This window comes from Osmia bicornis, chromosome 5 (genome assembly GCF_907164935.1).
Source record: "Osmia bicornis bicornis chromosome 5, iOsmBic2.1, whole genome shotgun sequence".
In the NCBI taxonomy this organism is placed as follows: domain Eukaryota; kingdom Metazoa; phylum Arthropoda; class Insecta; order Hymenoptera; family Megachilidae; genus Osmia; species Osmia bicornis.
In genome coordinates, this window is record NC_060220.1 from 3,148,635 (window position 1) to 3,171,589 (window position 22,955).

Below are 22,955 nucleotides of genomic sequence, written 5' to 3' on the forward strand. Positions count from 1 at the left end.
ATAAAAAGGTAGAATGTAAATAACGAAATACATATAATCTTTTATTACAAAGAAACTCAATTGTGTTTAATAGATTGGTGTCACTTTTCCTAATTAACTAACACCACATTATAAATATATTTTCACCAACAGTATTCCATCGGTTATAGAATATTCATAATGAATAAATTGCCACAAAAAGTCTGAAAACTTTTGCATAACCGTGTTCGATTGTTTGCAAATATTGTAACAAGTCAAACAAAAACACAAACTAAAAAGGGGTATCGCGTATTCATGGAACGCTCTTTTATCGTTTCAAGCCCTAGACCAATCTCTTGGAGTAGCGATTTACAATTCAAAATTGTTCTAATATATTCAAAACGGAAAACAGAAACGACGGAAAGCAACGGGATGGTGAACGGTGGACCGTCGGAGCATACGTATCAGCGCGTGCATTAATTATACTTCCGGTGACAGGGCGCGAACGAAAATGGACGGGTATATTATACGCCTTAGGTGGGTGCAGTTCGCGCGCGGCATTTAATTACCCCGGAATCCAATCTTGGTTAGCCGACAATGAGAGTAATTCACCGGTGCCTTTATTAAACTAACATCGCCGAATCTGCCGTAGCGGTGCGTTCCGGGGGGACCGGCAAGCATTTTAATTGAATTTTAAAACGGAGAACCCCGGCAAGAGGGAAGAGCAACCGCTTTGGCGATCATCCAAACAGCTTTCTACGTCTCCGAGTTCGGGCCAATTGTCTTCCGTTCGATTAAAAATCAACGGAAATGGGCGAGAGTATCGTTGAACGCGCCGTTTAACAGGGGACGATGCTCGATTCGCGTGGAAATCTTAAAAACGTTAACCTGAACGGAGCCTTCCAAGACGCCGAATAGATGACCACTTTGAAATAACAGAGTAATTAAAAAGAGAATTGAAAATTTTTAACGGCATTGCTATTCGCTTACGGATTATACAGTGGGTGATCAAATTATTAGAGCCACTCAAATAAATTGACGATTTTGCATAAAAATGATTCATTCTTTAATGAAAACCATATTAAACAGTGTTTTTATTATTTTTTTATGATGCATTGATGCTTGTAAAATTATGATGCACAGTTGAAAAAAGTGAAAATTCCTGACTGGCCTGAAAATTCTCCGGACCTCAATCCCATCGAAAATTTGTGGAAATATTTATTATTAATAATAAATGTCAATTGATTGAAGGTTTGATAGAAGTATGGGCCAGAAATAAAGCAATCAAAATGAATTTTAATTGCAGTAAAAGGCGGCGTTGTGAAATACTAACGTACGTGTGTAAATAATAATCTTTTAAATGTATTTGTTTATTTTTATAAGTATTCTTTTGTATATTAATAGCGGAGGATTATTGATTAAAAGTTACACAAAGTAAAAACCTTAAAATTGTGGTTCTATTTCTACACAAACACGAAAAACCCATTTTTCATACCGTGGCTATAATAATTTGATCACCCACTGTGCTTTCTAAATCCGCCAATGGCTAAAGAAATCTTTTTTATTCGCAATGCGCGCACTTTCCGTGTCTAATCCTCCGAGGACGATCGATCGGACGTAGACGGACGTTTCGCGAGATTTTCGCGCCTCGATGCCGACGAAAGCGACGAAGGATGAAAGGATGGGAGAGCCGAGGGATAGACGGTGGACACAGGGCTAGCAACTCATTCGGACATTGACAAATGGTTCCATCGATGGGTGGGGAGCGTGTTAAATGTATCTGGTCGCGTTAGGATCGGATGGATGACTGTTGGTAGTATCGGGTCGGCTCCATTTCGAATTCTTCTCCCGGCTTTTCTTCGTTATCGGCCTCGCGTCCGTGAACGCGCTTTTCCGATCCCATTACCCGCGTTATTTATTACCGGTCGCCGCGTGAAAATAGCATCGCACGACGTCAATGGACGCGTCGTCTGATAATTATGTGGCCACGGGGATAAAGAGAACGAACAGGTGAGGCCACGTTGAGAAACGATCGGCTTCACGTCCGAGCAAATCGTGCGGTTCCTTCTATAGCCCCAGGGATTCTGAATACCTGATGGTGCGTGAGAGAACATGGCGATACGTGAAGTCTTCATTTCGAGGAAATTTACAGAAAATAATCATTAATAAAAATATAAATTCGAAAGAAGATTATTGAAATATTTTATTTTGATTAATTTATAATTTAAATATTTAAGTATTCTAAAAAAAGAAACTCTTTGGAATCTGTAGTCTGTGAAATGGAAATTCATAAAATACCCCAGGCAGAATGAACAAATACAATAAAATATCGAAATTTTATGCAAATCACCCAGCTCCTAAAACTACGCCAAAGAGCAAGATTCCACAGTAGAAACAATTCCTGGAACCCTCCAAAAAAAAAAAGGAGCATCTCCATTTCTCCTTCGCCGGGATTCAATCCAAAACCACTCGAACGAGTAGCAGCTTATAAATAAAACAGCCGTTGTTTACGATCCTCTTCTCCTTTCCTCGATCCGTCCTCGTCGCGCGGAAGATACATTAACCAGCAGCAGAAAGTTTGAAACTTAATCAGAATCCTCGCTCATTAGCTATTCCGACGGAGAGATATTTGTCGGGGAAACGGGGACGGGCGAGAAAATTTGTGTTGGCGGTCGGGAGGATAAAAAGCACACACGCGACATCGAGCGCAGCGGAAGGATGCGTCCGCGCACTTGCCGGCTTCCTGGCTGCGGTCGAGCGTGTAAATCGGTGCCAAAATTAGCGTAAATCACGTCGGGGGTAGCGTTTCGTTCTCGCGCACGCCTGCCTTTTTGCGGCTGTGTTTGTACGTAGAGAAGGTCCGACGGGCAGAATATAACCCGGTTTTTCGGCCGATGCGACCGGGGTGGCTCGCTTATCATGAATAATTCATAACCGATAGCCGGCGAACGTCGGCTGTTTGGCAAGGGAATAAAGAGGAAGAACGCGGATCGAAGGGATGGGTAAGAGGCCGAAGGGCGACGCCGGGACGACGTAAAAGCAAGGGGAATCCTAACCGACGACCACGATCGATCCGAGAAGCAGCCAATAGACGGCGTCTTGTAGTCGATAACTTCTTAATTGCGAGAAGAGATCCTCACAAAGGCTTCGGGGCTTCATCTTTTCAGGGACACTTGCGCAACTTGCCGGCAACAACGTTAACGAAACTCGTGTCACGATTGTTTAAGACACGGCCATTGTCGGCCAATTTAAAGACGACGATCAACCTTTATTCTGGTTAACCTTTACCAATTTGCTTTTGAAATGATTAACTCTTGAACGAGGGAACCGAGTTTTTTGATGATCCAATGGACGATTTAGCACTTAAATTCTATTAGGAATTCTATTAGGAACTCAAATTCTATTATAATTCTTCTATTACGAAAAATTTAATTAAAATAATCACATGAATTATTAAATACTCTTGATAATCTCTACTACCGTATGTCGCGCCAAGCGTTGATATTTCTACTGTGGCGGCGCAGCATTAACGCATCAAGTAGTAAAGTCTACAACTTTTCAGCCACGCTCTACTTAAACAGACATCCACGTATAATTTTATCGCTGCCTCATTACGAATCAATAAAAATACAAATAAAACACCACGAAAAATGTAGGTAATTCTTATCGAATGAAAGAAAAAGAACGAAATCGAAATTGAAGTTACATTAACACGACGACGAAATTGAATCTGTTCCAGCATCGCTCGTCGAGAAATTCGTTTGGTAAGTCGTAAATATATCGTCGTGTTTCGAGCGAAAGAGTACGTACAGTTTTCTCTGGACAAAATTACGACGTCGGAAAGTAGGGAGGGTGGCAGGAGGGTGGGTGTCGCAGGGCGAACGAACGAAAGAAATCGGCCACGAAAGAAGCTGTGCATTTTAGTGTGTTGGAGGGTAAAGCTGGTACCGCCAGCCGGATCACAAATCAAATCGAGAAGAAGTACGAGAGGATTTCGTGGAACGATCGAGCGGAGAGAAATTCTCTGATACACTGGTCCTCTATGTTCTGCGGCGACCCTCCTCCCTTTTCCCTCTGTTTCTTGGCAAGCAAAGGGAATGGAAGACAAAGTTGTCGCAGCGTGTAACGTACAGAAGTGTTTGGAATGGGCGAAAGGTTAAAAAGGAGCGTAAGTTCGGGCGGTAAATTCGTAAGAAGAGGACGAAAGAAGGGAGAACGAGTAACCCAGACCCCGAGGGCGAGACAATTGCAACGGAGACGAAAAGGGAAACAACGGGGACGGGGTTGAAACGAAGGAAAAAGACAGGCTACCGCTCGTGAAGAAGAAACATCGACGGGTCAAGAGCTCTCGGATATCTGAGAGATTGAAATTCGAGGCGCCACGACGTTCGAACGGTCCTCCTCCTTATTTACGCGATTTTCAATTACACTAGGCTCCGCTCGGAGCCCTACAACTTTTCCATCCCCTTTCCTCAATACTTTTACCACGTGCTTCTGACGTGTCCAAACGTTACGACGTTCAATAGCAGGCTATCGACACCCGTCGACATTATCATACCATGCGAAACGTCGGTTCCTCCAGCGATTCTCTTCGCGCTTCGACGCCTCGCAGACTGACGCTGATGCCAGCGAATTACGGTTATCGGAATTTTCTCCAGAAACACTATCCAAAAGATTTTTATGTAAATTAAACATTTTTGTAAGTCAAAATTAAAAAAATTTGTTTGAAAATTTTTAATAATCGAATAGATGGATCGATCATCAACGACGATACAGTGTAAGGATAATTAAAAAGCAAACACGGTTCAGGAGCTTAAACGAGCGCAAATAATCTTTCAAAAGGCTAGCAAACGAGCGGCAAGAAAAGCGTAGGCGTCGAGTTGACATTTCTGAGGCGAACCCTCTGAAAAGGCTGTTTTTCCCTAGCACGCGTTTCACGCTTTGCTCGTCCCCCTAGCGACCACTCACTCATCCCGAAACCAGCACGTCTTCCGAATATTCCAACCGATCGAAAATGTCATCCGTCGAGGACACTCTGCCCTTTTCTCGTCTCCGTTAACAACGACCGACTACGATTCGTTCGGATCGCTCGGCTCGAAGTTGATTAAAGGAGCCTGTAGGCGGTGCGATGCCTCTCAACCGAGAATGCTGCTTAAGGAGGAAGATGAAAAAAATAAAAAGAATCGAGTCTTCAGAAACTGCAAAGGAATTTGAATAACGACTTAACGCGTCGCGGGATGACATCTGTTCGCGAGTCTGAATAAATTCGTGCTTCTTAGAGAAGGGTGCAACCCGCAGAGGGAAACCGCTACGAGGACGTTTTACACAAGGAAACTTTCCGTCGGCCAAATTAATCACACGTGACTCCGCGCCAGTTCCACGACGCGTTTAATCCGTCGGAATTTACCGTGCCTCCAAGTTTACGGCACTTTGGAATTCACGGTTCCGTTTTCCACGCAATTAGCGTCGGCAACCGACCACTGTGTTCTCATCTCAGCCGCAATGTTTTTTCAAAGAATTTCGATGCTTCGAATCGTTTGCCAGCCAGGCTCTTCGCTAACGTCGATCGATAACGATTAACTAAATTATTCGATGAAATACGTTCCTAATGTGGAGCCAAGAGACATTATGTAAATGGGCCTTGGTAACGAGCCTGGCTGTGAGCGAATTCGATAAGAGAATGAACGGTGATAATGACTGCATCTCTGTTTAAACTTAACGTCGAGCCCGAGTGACACCGATTAAAGTAGGAGATTCGAATATCGAAGAAAAAGGCAATTTTTAGGAAATATTTCTATATGAGAAAATAATGTTTTCCAGAAAATCAATCTGGAACTCGTTTAGTACGCGTGCACTTGATTACAGTTCCAACGAATCTCGCTATAAAATATTCATACTTCCATTTATATTTGTTGCATTCGGTATGAGATTGTAAAATTTATTGAACAAATTATGCTTTGTAAATGCCTCGAATTTTGTCAAAACTGACACGTTGAACGTCGCTGTTTCCAATTTATACTTTCCATTTATCATTTCTTGAATTATTCCAAAGTTTTAAAAAAGAACGTTCCAGTGTAAATATCTCATTAATAAAATTCTCTAACGAGTAAAACATAGCAATATTCCAACGCAGCAGTTTTCAACCCTTCAAAATTCAAAAATTCTAACACCATCAAGGATGGTATATTCTGTACATAAGAATAATTTTGACGATATTAATATTTAAAGTAATTTAAAAACTAAATAATACAATTTTTACTTTTTAAATTCCATAAAATTTATAATTAAAAGTATAAATAATAACACAAATATAAATTCAAATTCTTCCGCGTAAATGTTTATACGCGATTGGTGATCCTCTACAGAACTATACGTATGGGGCCTCCACCCCTACATCGTCATTCTCCCCGTAATTACCTATGGGATAAGATGGTAGCCCGGAGAAACCTACAGAAGAGAAACCTCCCCATTTTTCCTCGATACTGTACAATCATCAAAAAACACTAAAATTCTTATACTTAACATCCCAGAATTGATCCCTGAACCACTAATCGAGAAGCATTATTCTATCGTACAGTAATGTTCATTAAATCGTAACGAAGGTTTGTCGGGAATAGCCAAAATGATTGCGACCAAGGTAATTTAATATAAATGGATCGTGGCTGGCCATTATCCTCGGGACAAGGGTATGTACCTGCATCCTGGCGCAGTGTGTATCCGTGCACACGTTGGCAACGGTGCTATGCTATTCGCACCCATGTTCTAAGAGCGGGTATCTGCGTCTAATCGATACGCCTAACCTCTGACCTATTATCGCAGCCCGCTAGTAAGTTCTTCGTAGATATCGTTGCGCAAGATTTAGTTCACAGCGGGTTCTGGGAGTTGTTCAATAAATCGCCCCCAAGCTACGTACGGTCAAAGGCACTTCCACTCGGTGCACCTGTCGACCATCTCTTTTTTAAAAATAGTGAAACGACGACGGTATGGCGGTTGTATGGTGATTCCAGATTCACTCTCTCAGTGGATCGGATACAGCGACCGTGTTCCCTTGTTTCATCGCGAATTCTCGCGTACAGAATGTCAACGAGGAATGATGAATCGAAGGACACTTTTATGTACCAGCTGAACCACTTTGTTCACCGATCGTTCATCGGTCCAGTCGGAATAAAATAACACGTTCCCTGACTCGGCAAGTCGAGTCAGATAAATGATATTATTAACAGACCGAAACAATAATTTACTGTATCTCGGAGGATTAGCAAAGTTTTGCTGCTTGTCAGGATCTTAGGGAGTTTCGATGGTTTCTAGAATTGGAGGGAATTATAGTGACTCCAGGGACCTCCGAGGTCCCCATTGGTCCCAAAGGAGTCGAAAACTTTCGCGAGCTTCGGATGTGTCGTGAAATTCTAGGGATTCCATTAATGCAAAGCAAATTCGAGGATTCTACATTTACGAATGGCTCTATGGTTTCGAAATCGCTCTGGGAATTGTAAACGGTTCCAAAGGTATCACAGGACTCCGAGACGCTAATATCCTGGAATTTTTAATGGATTTTAAGAATCGTGAAATTTTGAAACAGACCTAATTTTCAAAATCCCTTGGAATTTCTAAAATTCATAGAAACTAGTTAATACAAATATCCTGTATTTCAACAATAGTCAGCATACAATTTATCAAAAGAAATTTAAAATGAAGAAGTCTGAAGTAATTCTTCTTTTAACGATGAAGAAATAATTACAGATTGATAACTTGGTCATTAATATTAGAATCAGTGCAATCACACAGGTACCGTAATGAGATGCGAGGTGTCGAATTAGCAATGAAAGGGAAAGTCTCTCACATTTCAATGTAACATCAGTGATCACGGATAACCGGAGCTCGTACATCGCGTTACCCATGTCGCATCGGTAAATTAACTTCGTCATGCGGTAATTTCTATTACAGTCTATCTCGATCGTGCATTCGGTTGACAAAGATCGCAGCTATATCGTTTCGCTCGGCACGAACCTCGCGATTCTAATCTGCGTTCTAGTGCACCGAAATTGTTACGTTTCTAAAGGTTTAGGTTTATAAAAAAAAAAAAAAGGCCACAGAGAATTGGATCGGGCAAAGATTCGAAGCCGAAGGCAGATTGGCTAACCGAGTCCATATCTGCTGACCCGTTAAGTCAAACCCAGACGCTCTGCATTTTATGCGTCTAACCTTGCATACGAGCTTCTTCGTGCTCGAGTACGTTACACAGACTGTTACAATGGCTGCTGGTTTGGAGAGAACCGCCAGCAAAATGGGAGATAAGAGGTGGACGATAAATTATCGCGAGGATGAGAGAGGATCGTTGGATCCTCGTATCTGTGATTGCAAAAGCTTCTGTGTCACAGATTTTTTTCTCATTTTTTAATCCTTTCCCTATTATAATTCATTATGAATAGTAATTACAGTCTTTTTAGCTATTATCAGCGATTATAATTTATTGGCTGTCGTCTGTTACATATAAAAAAGTCTATAAAATAAAATGCAATATGTTCAATTTATGCTAAAGAAATTTATTGCATAATTTGATCATCTTTAAATGAAAGGATCAAAAGACTTTAGAAGAGAGAATTCTTTGAATCGATTGGGAATTTGATTAACTATCTATCGAAAAATCCCACAAGAATCTAATTTCAGCTTTTGTTTCCCAGTGAAATTTTCGATAATTGTTTTTATTAATACCAATTTTAAAATACACGGAAAGCATACGTTTTCGGATTGAATAAACAAAAAGGCTGCAAATTGACGAACAAAATCCATGGATTAATAATACTTCAACGACAGGCTTCGAAATATAATTATCTCGCGCCGTTTCGCGTCATTGACCATTTAAAAACCCGTCAACCGTTTGTACTCGTCAAAAGCTTTTTTTTTTTTCAATTTATCTCGACGCGTGATCTTGTTTAACGTTATACGAAAACACACTTAGCGAGCTTGAAAATCGTTCGCTCCGTTGACGCATGAAAATTTCGAGCATTCGCGAGACAGAAAATTCACGTTGCAATCGCGACGAGAAGCCACGAGAGGAGCAGAAAAAAAAAATAGAGTTACCGTCCTAAATTTATGGTCGCCTCGCTGTTTCATAATTAAAGCGCGGTGTGCACGGTACACAGAGGGATCGAGGATTCTTTTTTAAAGTTCGTCATAGCGTACGAAACTTTAATATCCACGACGTGGCTGAAACGTCGGACTTTATATACCCTATATACAGCTACCTGTAAGTTTTGAACCGCTTCAAATAAAAAGTCAGCTGTCTTTGAAGAAAATATGGTCCTAATTTTTTTTTATTGTAAAATTAAAAGTCAAATTAAAAGTAAAATTAAAATAAAAAATCATTAAAACACTTTAAAGATCACAATTGCTATATGATTATGGACTTACATCAAATTTTTCTAAGAAAATTTCAAAAATCCTGGACGCCATTATAGAACACATCCTGTAGATCGTAACTCGTGGCACGTCGATCATATTAAAAGTGTTTCTCGCGTGTATAACGATGCTCGTGACCAACCACCGTCGCCTTCTTCTACCCTCGTTCATCCTCTGTTCAACTTTTCCTTCTTTTTTTCCCGTGTCGGCAACTTTCTCAAAATCGTTATCCTTTTTATATTGCAGAACCGGCGGAGGCAGTATGCTGGGTGACGTCAACATCTCCGCGATATTGGACGCGTTCTCCGTCAATTACGATAAAAGAGTAAGGCCGAACTACGGAGGTGAGTAGGGAGACACGAGATTTCTTTCCATCCCCCCTACCCCTATTATCTCACTAACCCCCGCCTATCGATAGTCTGATCATTCGACCACTGTGTGGTAACGTCGATATCGTGAGCAAAACCGCAATCACCGAGCAATCAGGCAACGATTAACACCGGCAAACGTGAGAACGGCTTTGATTAAGTTAATCCAGTTTGTTCATTTCGCTAGTAAACGGAACGGTGAACCGGTTTCGCTTACGATGCTCGATTACTTTCGCATACCTGCTTACTCGTCGCATTTTTCTGATAGTCGTTGCACGGACTGGGCGTATCGAAAGTATTCGTTTCGCAGCTAACGAACGTAAACGAGAAGCTGATGGAGAATAAATAATTACGATCGAGTTCGTTCGCTGCGAACCACGCTGCGGAGAAGATCTACGACGTGTGCTTGGTATAAAGTGTTAATTGAAACTAGATTGGTTAGTAAACGGTGCTGGAACGTGGCTCGATAACAGATGGAATCGATCGATGAGAATGAAATTGAAACTGATCGAAAACGTTTAAACTCGAATACCTTTTTTTTTTCTCTTCCTTCTATTTTCTTTTTTTTTTCTGTAACGAGAGAGAAACGCGAGGGAGAAGGACGTAGGTGAAAAACAGCTGGATGAACGAGCACGCGGCCCGGAAACGTTGATCGGGACACGACAAAGGGATAAAAGCTCGACGACAACGCGGAGAAGAGGCAGAACGCTCGGGGAAATATTTTTGACGCCGCTTACTCTTTCGTCGCGGACGATACAGAAAAGAATATTCGGGACAATAGGGAGCAAGCTCGTGGGCGTGTACTTTGCCGTGTTGAAAAAGCTTGGCCCAGGGACGGACACGGAGAATGAAAAATCCGCTTCGTCCTGCCTTCGATCTAAAGCGGGCCAACTAATCCGTTGTTCTCCATCCGTCAGATTCGAAAATGATGCCCTTAATAACCCGCGACGATCGATGAAAAGAAATCGAGAGAAACGTTTCGTTTCCATCCAGCTTCGTTTCATTTCGTTCGTTGCAAATTAAATTTTACACCTTCGTCGACGAATAATTGTTCATTTAAGTATGAATAAAATCATTTTTCAATTGGCTAAATATGTTCGTTTCTACTAAAATAAGTAACAGATCCTTATGAAAGCTAACCCAGATATGGCTGACATAGCGCACAAAGTGTTGAATAAGGTCACATCTTCCACAGTTCACCTATCCTTCAAAGTACGAATATTGAATTCGCGCATCGTGTGTAATTATGTTCGCAAAAGGTTATGGGGTGGGTCGTTTTTCGAAAAGTGATAACCCTCGGACGGCGGACCATGGAGAGAGCCTGAATTTCAATTTAATTTTATTTTATATTTCATATTATTTTCATCTTCTAAATTTTACACCGTTCTTTTAAAAATTATTATGAATTTCTTTTCTATAAAAATTATACATTTGGATCACGATTGACCCAGGTTTCGTTGTTCATGGGTTAAACAGCGGATGTACAGTATCGTGCAGAGTAAGCTTGTGTTTTGTACAACTTTACCATAGCTGATGGAAAAGGAAAGTTGGTTCACGAGATAGTTTATGAATGCAACGAGGAATTTAGACGCGTATCGATGAAAGGGAATGGGAAATTTTCAATTGCCGCGAAAGTCGAATTTTCGGGCGAAACCCGTGGCAAGTCAGGGCGGGGCTGGAGCGCTTCGATAAAACTTGGATCGATGCTGGGACGCGGCACGGGTTGCCACGGGTTACCGTTAACGGCATCTCTGCTTCAGCTACGCTCCGCCACAGAGTTCTTCACCTTCGATTACAATTTCAACATTGATTCTGTCAGCCACGAGCCTCCTCTCCGTCATCGTGTACCTCGTCAAGCGTTCTTAACCCTTTGAGCGGCGACTTCTCCGAACGCGAACGCTCGACAGAGACTGGAATCAAGGGAAACCGATCGTCCGGTCGAGTTCGTCTTTGTTTCTTTCTTCGAATCTTCACCGGCATCAAAATTATCAATCCTTTCGATTTCTATCTTATCTGATATCTCTCTTTGATCACAATTCGTGAATGCAGATAAAGAAATCATAAAATTTCAATATTTTCCATCACCTTCATAGAAAATTGTATTAGACAAATGATGAAAATTTTACATTCATGAATCTGTCATAAGGAGAAAGATGTAACCCGTTCATTGAATTGGTAAAATTCAGTAGATTTTCCAAGTTATTCGACTCCTCCTCCGAAAGGATTCACCCAATACTGCACTGTTCGGTATTTTCGGGAAAAAGAGGACGTTACCGAGAAGAGACAATAAATCGCAAGGTAACGGGATCGTTCGAGGGAATCCTGACGGAAAATTTCGTACGGTTTTCGTGGAGGGCAGAAGGGAAACGGTAAACAGGCTTTATTTATTCTCCACCGCCTCGAACGTGTAATCATTTTCGTTCCGTCCCTGATCCCGTTCTGGGACAGTTCCAGCATTGACTGCTGATGCTGGCCCCGAGCCACGGTGACCCACGTAGGCATACCACAACCGCGGTTTCTTGCTCTTTTCCCGCGAGAGACAATACCGGTGCAATTCAAGACACCGAAAAGTATGCCGACCGTGAGAACCGTTCCGAGTTCCGAAGTACAACCCCTATATCTCTTCCCCTTGTTCCGCTCGGACGATCGATTTCCTCGTTATTGCAAACTTACTACCGTCGAAATTTCTCGATCTATCAATCCCTTCGGAAATATTAAAAGTCAAAAAAAAAAGAATAACCTCCTCCTTTTTCGAAGTCGGTTAAAAATGAAGGATTTTCTGGGAAGCTAATTTTAGATGAAATCTCTTGATTTTCCCGCTGGAAGTAAAGGACTCGAAACAGAATTACTTTTGCGGCGAAAAAGCGTATAGATCAGAGTAACCGGAGTAGATAGTCGAGGTAGAATTTATATTTCGACACGAACACGTCGAAAGCTTCATAGAACTCTCGGAATCTCCAATCTCCCGTGAAGATACCAGTTAACGAGTTCCTCGGGAGAAAAAAAGAGCTCCCTCAGTTTCAACGGGATTGATCTTCACGCAACGAACGGGCCGCGGAAACTCCCGGCATCGTAAATAAAGCCGGAATTTCGTGCGGAATTCGTTGTTTCGAGGCGCGGCTCGATATCGCGTCCAATAGAATGCATTATTCGCCGCCGTTCGTCTCGAATTTATCGGTGCCCGGTAAAAATGGCTATAAATCCCGGTGAGAATTTTCAATAGCATCCCGCCCGTAGTCTCTTTATTTTTAGCGATCCCGGATACGCGTAAGCGCGATCGTATCCGTCTCCGTTTCCAGCATTTCGATCTTCCGGCCCCGATAGGGTAACCGCCGTCGCTGGATTTACTTCGGCTTCGCGGAGAATACAAGGTTTCGACATTTAAAATTTAGATGGACCTCGAAAGCGTTACGAGCTGACCGAAACCGTAGGTAGCCTGCGTCGAACTGGATAAACAGTGCGCTCCCGGTCTCTGCTTCCTTTCCACCTAACCGTCCTTCGTTCGATATTCCCCGTAACGCCGAAGGATTTCCGGCCACCGTTCCCCAGTCCTGTTCGAAAAGTCTACGTAAAAATGACAAAATACGTGACGGGCAAGCTCGATACGAACGCGTTTCTCGACTCGGCTCTTTAACGACCTGCCCTGCGGCTACCTGTGCACCTATATATTCGCGCGTGCAAACAATTCGATCGATCGCCTGCCGTACGTAATTCAATATAGTTCAAGGACTCGATTCAACGTTCCGCCTTCGAGTGTTCGTAAAACTCGCGGATCGATCGACGCTTCGTTGCTTCGTTATTAGCTGCAACAATCTTTAGACGGGGGTGGATTTTCGATCAACCGCAACAACGGTGGAGAAATTCGATAAACCTTACGAATCGTTTTTCTTGAATAAAATCGTCATCGCGATGCGATTTTATGGGAACGAAGTAAAAAGTTGACGATATCTTTCGGAAGATAAAAAGTATTCGCGTTATTGAAGAGAAAGAGGAAATTTATACATGTATGAAAATATGCAGGAAGAGCGTAGATGAAATCAATATTTTTCGTCAGGGATTCGGTTCAACCGATGCTATTCGCTCTCTTTTTTTTCTTTTTTTTCATTTTTCCCCGGTTTTTCCCTGAAACAAGTCCTCATGGACGATTGGGTCGGGCAGGCAAAACCATACCGACGCATTTCAATTAACCCGATACCCAGGTCCGTTCGTTGCGTTTTGCAACGTGTACGCGAAACCGTCATTGTGAAATATGTGTCCCATATGGGACGGTAGCCGGCTATAGGGTTTTAAAAGCATCCCAGAAATGGAAATGAAGATATATCGTGGGCGTAGAGCTCGGTGCCTCTGGCAGGCCTCGTTGTTTACGAGTCAACTTTATCGTGAAAACGTCTGTTCTTGCGCTTTTTCTTTTTCCCTTTTCGCCAGCATTCCCGCTCTTATTTTTCACTCGGCTCCTTCGAACTTTCCCGACAACGACCGTTTCTCTGCTCTTCCCGTTCTAATGAAACTCTAATGCCCGCTGCGAGGCTACTCGATGTTAAGAACCCCCATCGTCCACCCTTGCCGCCTCCACGATTTCCTCTAACTCGATCGTTCGACCGTTTCCCCGATCGTTTCCACTTTTGCTCGAGTTTATTGTTTTCATCGGGGTATAACAGTTCGGCTCAACTATAACGAACTTCTATTTCAAGTACTCGTTACACGAAACACCGGTTAAAGAAGTTTTCACGACTTTGAACGGTTCTAAATTGGACAAATTTTAAAGGTGCGAAAAGAAAGAATCGATTGGTTCTCGAATGATTTACGGAAAAATATACTATTAAGGTATTGCAAAAAAATAAAGTAACGATCAACGTTTCAGCACTAATGAAAAAGAAAAGCAGAAAAAAACTCGATCAGTAACCAAGCACACGTATCGAGAAAAGACGATCCTGGTGGTCCTCTAATCGAGAGTAATTACCACTTTCAGCGATCCATCCGACGTAGCGATACCACTCAATACCCATGACATTCCACACTCACAGTAAAAAAAAAAAAAGTACATTTCACCAAATGAAACGAAATGAAAGGCAAAGAAAAAAAATATATATATGACAAAGCATCTGTTTAGAGAGTTAACGAGAATGATAATAATTTTTTAACGATCAGTGAACAAAGTAAAAAGCCATAGTCACCCCATCGTGTAACTTATCCGCGGCCGGAAACGGCCGACTCAGTCTGACTAACCTTCGATTTCAGGTCCTCCTGTCGAGGTGGGCGTCACCATGTACGTCTTGAGTATCAGCTCGCTATCCGAAGTGAAAATGGTACTATACCTCTAGGTCTTACTCAGTCATTAAGCTGAAAAATCGATTACTAAATCATTCCTGATCGTTCGACTAAAACATCCCCCTTTTTCTCCCTTTCTTATTATTATTATTATTATTATTGCCCGAGCAACCATTTCTATTTTAGTGCCCGTGTATTTGAAAGAACGATTGTCGTCAATCGTTATTAGACCACGATCTATCGTCCACACTGTGCATATACACACAGGCACACGTATTCGTACAGTCCTTATACGTGAAAGAGAAATCATACCAGAAACGTAACACGAAACAACAGAACTCGCTCCACATTCCTACACACTCGATGCATGCACGCGCACAGGAATGCATAGATTCCCCTCAAGTTCCGTCTTTCGTTCCCCTTTCTTCGACGGCATAATATTCGTGAAAGACCGAACCATACTTTCCCGATATTTTTCATTGCCGCGCGCATGCGCGCGCAAACATACCGGAAACGCTTTGCCCTGGCAACTCTTTCCCGAAGGAAACGTCGCGGGATATCTCGAGTTTTATGGAAGAAACGTTAATTCTTTTTTAACAAAGATTACGAATTTTTCTCTTGATTAAATTTGAAACTAAAATAACCAGGTTCACTAACGAAGAGATTAAACGAATTCTATTCGCGTTGAGTTGCAATGGAAGGACAGTAAATTCGGCAGGTTTAATCCGGTTCGATCGCGAAAGGAAAAAGTAGAAATGCTCGTGGGTGTTGTACGGAAGCGATTGCTGGTCGCTTGCTCGTTCGATCGTACGTGTCGAGGCTCGATTGGCGCTTCATCGATGAAATTAGTTCGGTTGCCGTACACAGAACCGCATCGCCTCGAGCTGTGTGCTCCTTTGATCTGCTCTTCGTTTCGCGAGAACGCCTGGAACATCGCGACAATCGCGTAACACGATTACGATCGAGATCGTCTTCCGCTCGACGTCCAATTTCTTGGCATACTGCTCGACCAAATTTTCATCGATCGAATCGCGACGACCGATACGCGTTTCGTTTAATATAAAAATCGTCAATTAGTTTCGTTCTCGAGAGATTATTTGCAAATAGGAGAACTTAAAATGTATCCTTTAAAAAATATTTCGTTTACTACACATATACAGGGTCGTATTCACTGAATATCGGGAAATTTGTAAACGTTATATCTTGAAAAGTGATTAAAATCAAGTGTATACATTATAGCTTAATGAATTTGTCTTGAGAAGCACTATTACATGATTAAACTAATAATGCAAAAGATTTTTCACTTCGGCCAAAACACAGACCCCCTTTTCCCATGCAATTTCCATATCAACAACTTTTTGTATCATTATTAGTTACGGAATAAGAGCTCTGTATCCGTTTAAGTGAGACACCCTGTAGAAAGGACGGATATGTTTATTTTATCCCGCTGTACAACCAAAATGTATACGAAGCTACGTTTTTCCCCCTGCTTGAAAACAACATCGTATTCGTTCATGCATTTTACATGTTTCCTGGTACAGTGTAAATATAAATAAACTATTGTCCAGATTGCGGAAACCGTAACATTTTATCCTGTTGCAATATAGAAAGGATGCATTTTACGTTCGAATATTAACACGTCCAGTGCCACAAGAGGCATCCGTTAAATTGGAGAAAAAAAAAGAATTCGTTAATTTTCTAAAGTAAACGAAGAATGAAAGGATCGTAATTTGAATTCTTCGAATTATAACCCGTCGAGTGGAATAAATAAATTTGAAATTAAAGAGAAATTTAAGGAGATTTGAACGCAACAAACGCATTTCAAGGGGCATAAACGTATATCAAAGTAGGTATATAAAATAATACTTAAGTGGCAAGTGTAAACGGTTACAGTTAGGAGGGTGGCTTTGCCAGCGCAACTTCGAAACTAACGAGATGAACCCAACTCGGTTAAGAGGTCTGACCAGCTTGATACGTTGCATTACGTCCGCCTGGTTACCATTAGTACATACTACTCCGAGTGTTAATGTCGAAATAATTGTGCGCGTGCATAGCACACCGACACCCGCACACGACACCGCGCGATAAACCACCAAACCAAAGAAGACAACCAGACACCGAGCCCCAAAAATGGACAAAGTACTATTTCGCGTGTGTGAAACGATGAGAAAGTGCTCGCATACCAAAACTAGGCTACACTCAGAAAAAAAAGAACAAAGGGGAAAGAATAAAATTTCCCCCCAAAAAATGAAATTTTATATTTACATGCAATTATTCGTTGAATCGTAGACGATCGATGGTTTGTATTTTCTTACACATTGCATAGTTCTCTTAGAAGGCACAAAAATTCTCTCGTATTTTATCAACTTTTTTATCGCTATCTCTATTCGACGAATCTCTTCGACTAATTTTAATACGAATTTACTCTACTTCGAATAAACCTGAATATCGTTTTTCCGAGTGTAGACGAAGTTATTTATTTACTCACTGTCTCCTGCTTGTGTTACATCATACTTTAATTTTTATATATATATATTTTTTTTTTAAATCTTTTCTTTAGCCTATAAGCTGTCTGAAGCGTGATATGCTGTTGTCCAAAACGACAGAACGAACGAACACTTTTGTTTCCTCTCTTACAGTAGAAGAATAGTATCTTGTTCAATTTTGGATATTACATAACGCACGAAACGTCCCGTTAGACAATTTTTTTAGACGCTAGCTGCTATGCCGCGGTTGCTGACATGGGCTGCCCGCCTGCCACCACTTATACAATTATTATTATTCTCTATATTTTATAATTCCCGCCGACAGAAACCCTTGTCGCCCGAGCGCCCCTGACCCCGATCACCGTCACCGCCACACTACCTTCACCCCCTCAGCCCCTCGCCCCCTGTGTCTGACACCGCACGTATCACACGTTCGTTTACGAACACGAGAATAGAAAAATGAGAAAAAAAGAAGAAGAGTTACCCAAAGGTTCCACGTCTCGAACGACGTCCACACGTACGTCCGTTAATATAAAACCGATTCGATTCTCTTTTACCATCCTCGCGACTTACGATCCGTCCGGAATCGACAATCGCAGTGACAATGACAGCAAACATGCGAATTATATCCGTTTCTGAACTCGTGCCAGACTCGATGAAGAGAATGATAAAAACGAAAGCAAAGTAACGAAAGGAAAAATCAACAAACACGTCGCTCGGGAAATGGACAGGTAAAGGACGGGGATTAAAGGGAGTGAAAAACACCGGGGACAAATACGAAATAAAAACCGGACCGGATAGATGTTCTTTTTAGAGACACCGCGATATTAATTAGATTCCGACACGATAACAACGGTGCAAGATGAGACACATTCTAAAGGGTAACAGAAATCGTGTCAAAGAGAATAACGAGAAAAGAATATGAAACAGAAGATAAAAGAAAGCGAAACAGAAAAGACGGTAGTCGTGTAAGGTAATATATCACCTTGCTACACGTGACTGTGATGGGTGTGTATATATATGTGATAAGGATTATATATACATATATAACGGTCAAGTGTGAATAATTCTTCTAGCTTGGAAAACAACGTGGCCGACGAGTGCTGTTGATTTGGTTCCGTGCAGGGTGCGAGCTCTCTTCGACTTGTACGCTTGCATTTTACCCCTGACTCTCGTTTTCATTCAAATTTGGCAAATTAAATATAATTTTATCGAAAAAATACGAAATATAAAATGATAAATAATCCCCCCTTTACGATTCTGCTCTGAGACACGAACCAAATCGCTCTATTCGTCTTTTTCTTGATGATTTTCCAGAGGAGCACAGCCTCGTGTCCGTGAGTCAGGGGTAGCACACCAACTTAACTGTTATAATTATATACGTAAAATCTCTACCTGTCACATGTACGGAAAACATAGAAACTAGCGGATAATCAGAGCGACCAAGGCCGGATGGTTTTGTTGATTGCAGGTCCACCAGTGGAGGTTGGCGTCACCATGTATGTCCTCAGCATCAGCTCCGTGTCCGAAGTGTTGATGGTACAGTTTTCATTCTCAAACTCATACAGAACTCACATCCGAACAGTTCGTTCGTTCATTTTCTTTCTATCTCCCTTACGTATAATTCGTTCGTCAGGTCGCGTGAATTTCGATCCTCCCTTTCTTTTCTATTTTTTTTTCTCTCTCTCTCTATCGAATCGCAATCGAATCAATCGATCGAATTCGATCCTATAGATCGACGACGGATCTATCGTATCGAACGTATCGTTCGTGGAATCAGCTTTCGCCGATCTCGCGAATACCGTTCATTCCACTATGCCGCTTGTTTCCGATTCTTTGTTTCCGCGATTAAACGGCGTGCGTGTGTGTGCGTGCGCTACCGGGGCCCCGCGTGAAATATTCATCGCGAAGGAACGACGATTGCGTTAAACATCGCCGCGGAATTTTTGTAATCCGTGCGGTTCGAACGAAATTTCTTCGTCCCAAACGCGAAAAATCTTTTCCCCGTTTCGTCGACGAGGGGGAGGGAAAGAAATAAAGAGGTCCAAGTATCGCGATCGATCGCGACGCGTTGCAGGCCGCGGAGGAAGGGCTTTCGAATCGCGGCGTGTACTTCGCATCCGGGTGGAAATTTTCGAGGAATTCTCGACGGGTGACTGGGGGTAAAACGCGCACCAAGGGATGCATAGGCATCGCGACTCGCGATATTTATGTTGGCAGCAAGGGGCATATTGGCACGTAACACACACCTACATATTTGCATCCATACGCATATACGTTCACGTACATGGATATACAAGGAGAGAAAAATACATACATAACGTACACGTACACACACTACACGGATGGCCTACTAACCTACGTTTTTATAGCTCGTCACAGCTGTTTGGTTGGCTGAACTGTTACAAGGGAACCTTGCTACGTTCCACAGTCTTCGCAAGATATATTCTTGTCCACTTCGTTTATGGTTTATGGTTGACTCGTTTAATTCGATTTGCGATGTTCTTGTTGCATGGCCCTACCCGCGATGCTCGAATCGCCGACGAACTCGCACCCTCCCTCCACAAAAAAGAATTAATCGTATAAGTACGGTACCAACGGAAAAATCCGTAATAACGATTTTCATCCAAATTTTTCTCGAAATTAAATTTTCTTTCGAGTGAATCGAATAAAGGAAAGGATCGCGATTCGAGCACTGCAGGCCGCACATATACGTTGAGGCACGCATATATACGCGTAGACGTACACGTACTTTCGTAAATCATAGATGTATACGTATATAAGCGTGTGTACAGCGTCACGTATGGTATACATGTATATATATCTAATATATATATACACCTGTATATGTACATGTATATTTTCTTTCTTCATATTTAAGATACGTATATAGCGTAATGATATAACGTATTGTGTATTGCGTATACTCCTGTAGTATTCAAAGGTATGTGTTCCGGTGTCTGCAATCAGTTGCAAACTGGCACGTAACTGGATCGATTTCCATTTTTCTTCTCCGCTTGTTTTTTTTTATCGAAATATCTGGTCCACTCGGAACATCCGTATCCATAAATTACACAATTTTTTTTTTTTTTTTTGTTTTTTTTTGGCACATCGATACCGTTCGGTTATCACTGAACGAAACGAGAATCGAGACAACGTAATCTCGCGATAATTCAACGAGGGTCGTAAATCGAGATAGAGAAAGTCGAGGATAACTCGATCGAGATCCAGAGTGCGAGTTTGAAACTGAATGCACGAGACTGGACCCCAGGTGTTGAGCCCTGTGCGGAAACCAAATCAAGTCGACACTGTCACCTGGGACGTGACTCGCGATTTTTCTACCCGTTGGCGAGCCTTCAAATATACATTCCGTCTTCCTACCGAATCCTCCGATATCCTTGCTCGAATTCTCCTCGAGACCGTATCGGGACCGGACCATCGTTGCCGATCGTCCGATCGGAAACTGGTCCGGTTCCACTATTCACGGAGTCTCGGAAGAACGAAGGCAAAGAAGCCAATTTTCCTACCAATTTCCACACCCTTTTATCTCCCACTGTCCGAGAGTTCCATCGAACCAGCGAGAAATCTCGCGCCACCCCGCAGGAAAATCTCCTCCACCTTTCTCCCTCCATCCCTCTCGTGAATTCTGGACAATCGGGTTTTTTATCAGACGGACGTCACGACTAACCAAACGACCGGAAAGAAAAATATGCAAAGCGAAGTGGCAAAGAGAGAAATCCTGTGATACGATTCGACGAGATACATGACCGTGTCCCTTTGCATCCCTTCTTATCCCTTTGGCCAGCCGACGATGATTTCACATTTAGAGAAACCAAGTGTATAGCTCGTGCTACGTTGCCACTACGATCGAGGCTATACAAAAAATGATATATTATTAACTTTTATAGATATAAATATTGTTTCGTATATTTCTATTATGATATATAATACGACACCTATATGAGCTGTATCATTGTCAGTGTGTGCAGTACGCTTCTGGTCGCTATGAATCACTATGAGTATTGCCGTACACGTTCTAATTATTATCTATCTTTGTGTGTGTGTGAGAGTGAGTGGGTGGGCTTGTACGATCTTGTGTGCACATTAATACACGCTGGTGTGTGTCGCGAGATGCGTGCACGCGTACACAGACGAACAAGCCACTCGTCAGGGCGCAAACAGCACGATGAAGAAAAAAAAAAAAAGAAAAAAAAGATATATATATATTTATATACGTTGGGCGAACCGCGCCCTCGTACGAGCCTCTCTTTTGCCTTCCGTCATACACACGTTGCGTTATCTTTCTTCTTCGTTGTTTTCATTTTTATCTTTTTTCTTTTTCCAATTTTCAGTTTCGATTCGCTTTGCAAGCTTCTGCTTGGAACGCTTCTCTGTATAATGTAACAGCTTCGTCACCTGTGCCATAGACGTTTCGTTACCTTCTTCTGGCTCGTTTCTTTCGCTCGTAGATCGTAGGCGAACGCTTGTCTGCCCGTCGCTCTTTCTCTTCTTCTCACGGATAGGTAATGTTTAATGAAATATCGTCTCGAACAGTGTATCGAAGAGATCGGGACCGAATCTATTTTGCAATGTTTCGTTTATCGATTGAAAGGATAAAGTAGAAATCAATAATTTTCTTCTTTTACGTTTCTTTATGAAATTATCTAATTTAGCATTATTTCAAGCTTAGCCTGTATCGATTCATCCATTGATTTGTAATGATACGTTTATAATGTTTAGAGTTGATTTTTAGTGGAAGACACGTCCCTATCGAAAAATAAGAGCACACGGAAGAGGAGTATGATTGCAGATAAGTATGGTTGCGATAGTGTTGCAAATTGAAAGGTATCAAGCGTCAAAGAGGAGAGTAGGACAGATTAGACGTCCAGTGTGCATCAGGGCACGACTGCACTGCGCCTGGAGGAACGCCAAACGAAGCGAAGCTTGCTTGCCATGACAACTTCCGCTCGAAGTGACATCAACGCCACATTACAACGGAGTTACTTTCGAGCCCACTTTAATTAAAGTTACATCGAGAGAAACTCCTACCTCTCGTATCGGATACCACTTACGCCGATGCTTCTACCTTCTCCAATTAATAACCAACGCGCAATTTTCCGAATCGCGAATTCTTCGGTGAAGTGGACGAAACCGGATATCGAAATGTTTTCCCAGGCTAACACCACTTCGTGGGTTCGAACTTTGAGCAGAAAACCGTGAAAAAAAACTCGTGCGGACGTATTGAATTTTGTTTATACGTTTCGGTGATTCGTTTGATAAATTCGATATAAATGTAGAGTTTTAAATAATCTACATTTCAGATATGCTTGATTTATGTTAAATATTCAATTAAAATTATAAAAAATTACACCTTCGGAGAAATTTCAATTAATACGCTGCAACTAATTGAGAACCGCTGAGTACAGATATTAATTTATAGCACTTGATGAACGGGATCCTTGATAATGATCCTCTT

The 22,955-nt window shown here is 41.9% G+C and overlaps 1 protein-coding gene and 1 long non-coding RNA gene across 6 annotated transcripts in view; one reads left to right on the top strand and one right to left on the bottom strand.

Moving 5' to 3' along the window:
• The window catches only part of LOC114876907, a 173,913-nt gene that overhangs the window by 119,222 nt on the left and 31,736 nt on the right, over window positions 1-22,955 (bottom strand). The window lies entirely within an intron of this gene.
• LOC114876903 (gamma-aminobutyric acid receptor subunit beta) overlaps window positions 1-22,955 on the top strand; it is a 76,038-nt gene that overhangs the window by 29,362 nt on the left and 23,721 nt on the right. For all 4 annotated transcript variants that reach the window (XM_029188825.2, XM_029188822.2, XM_029188823.2 and 1 more), the window contains exons 2-3: window positions 9,604-9,701; window positions 14,964-15,031. In XM_029188825.2, coding sequence (XP_029044658.1) covers window positions 9,604-9,701; window positions 14,964-15,031 — 166 coding nt within the window. The remainder of the gene's footprint in view (window positions 1-9,603; window positions 9,702-14,963; window positions 15,032-22,955) is intronic.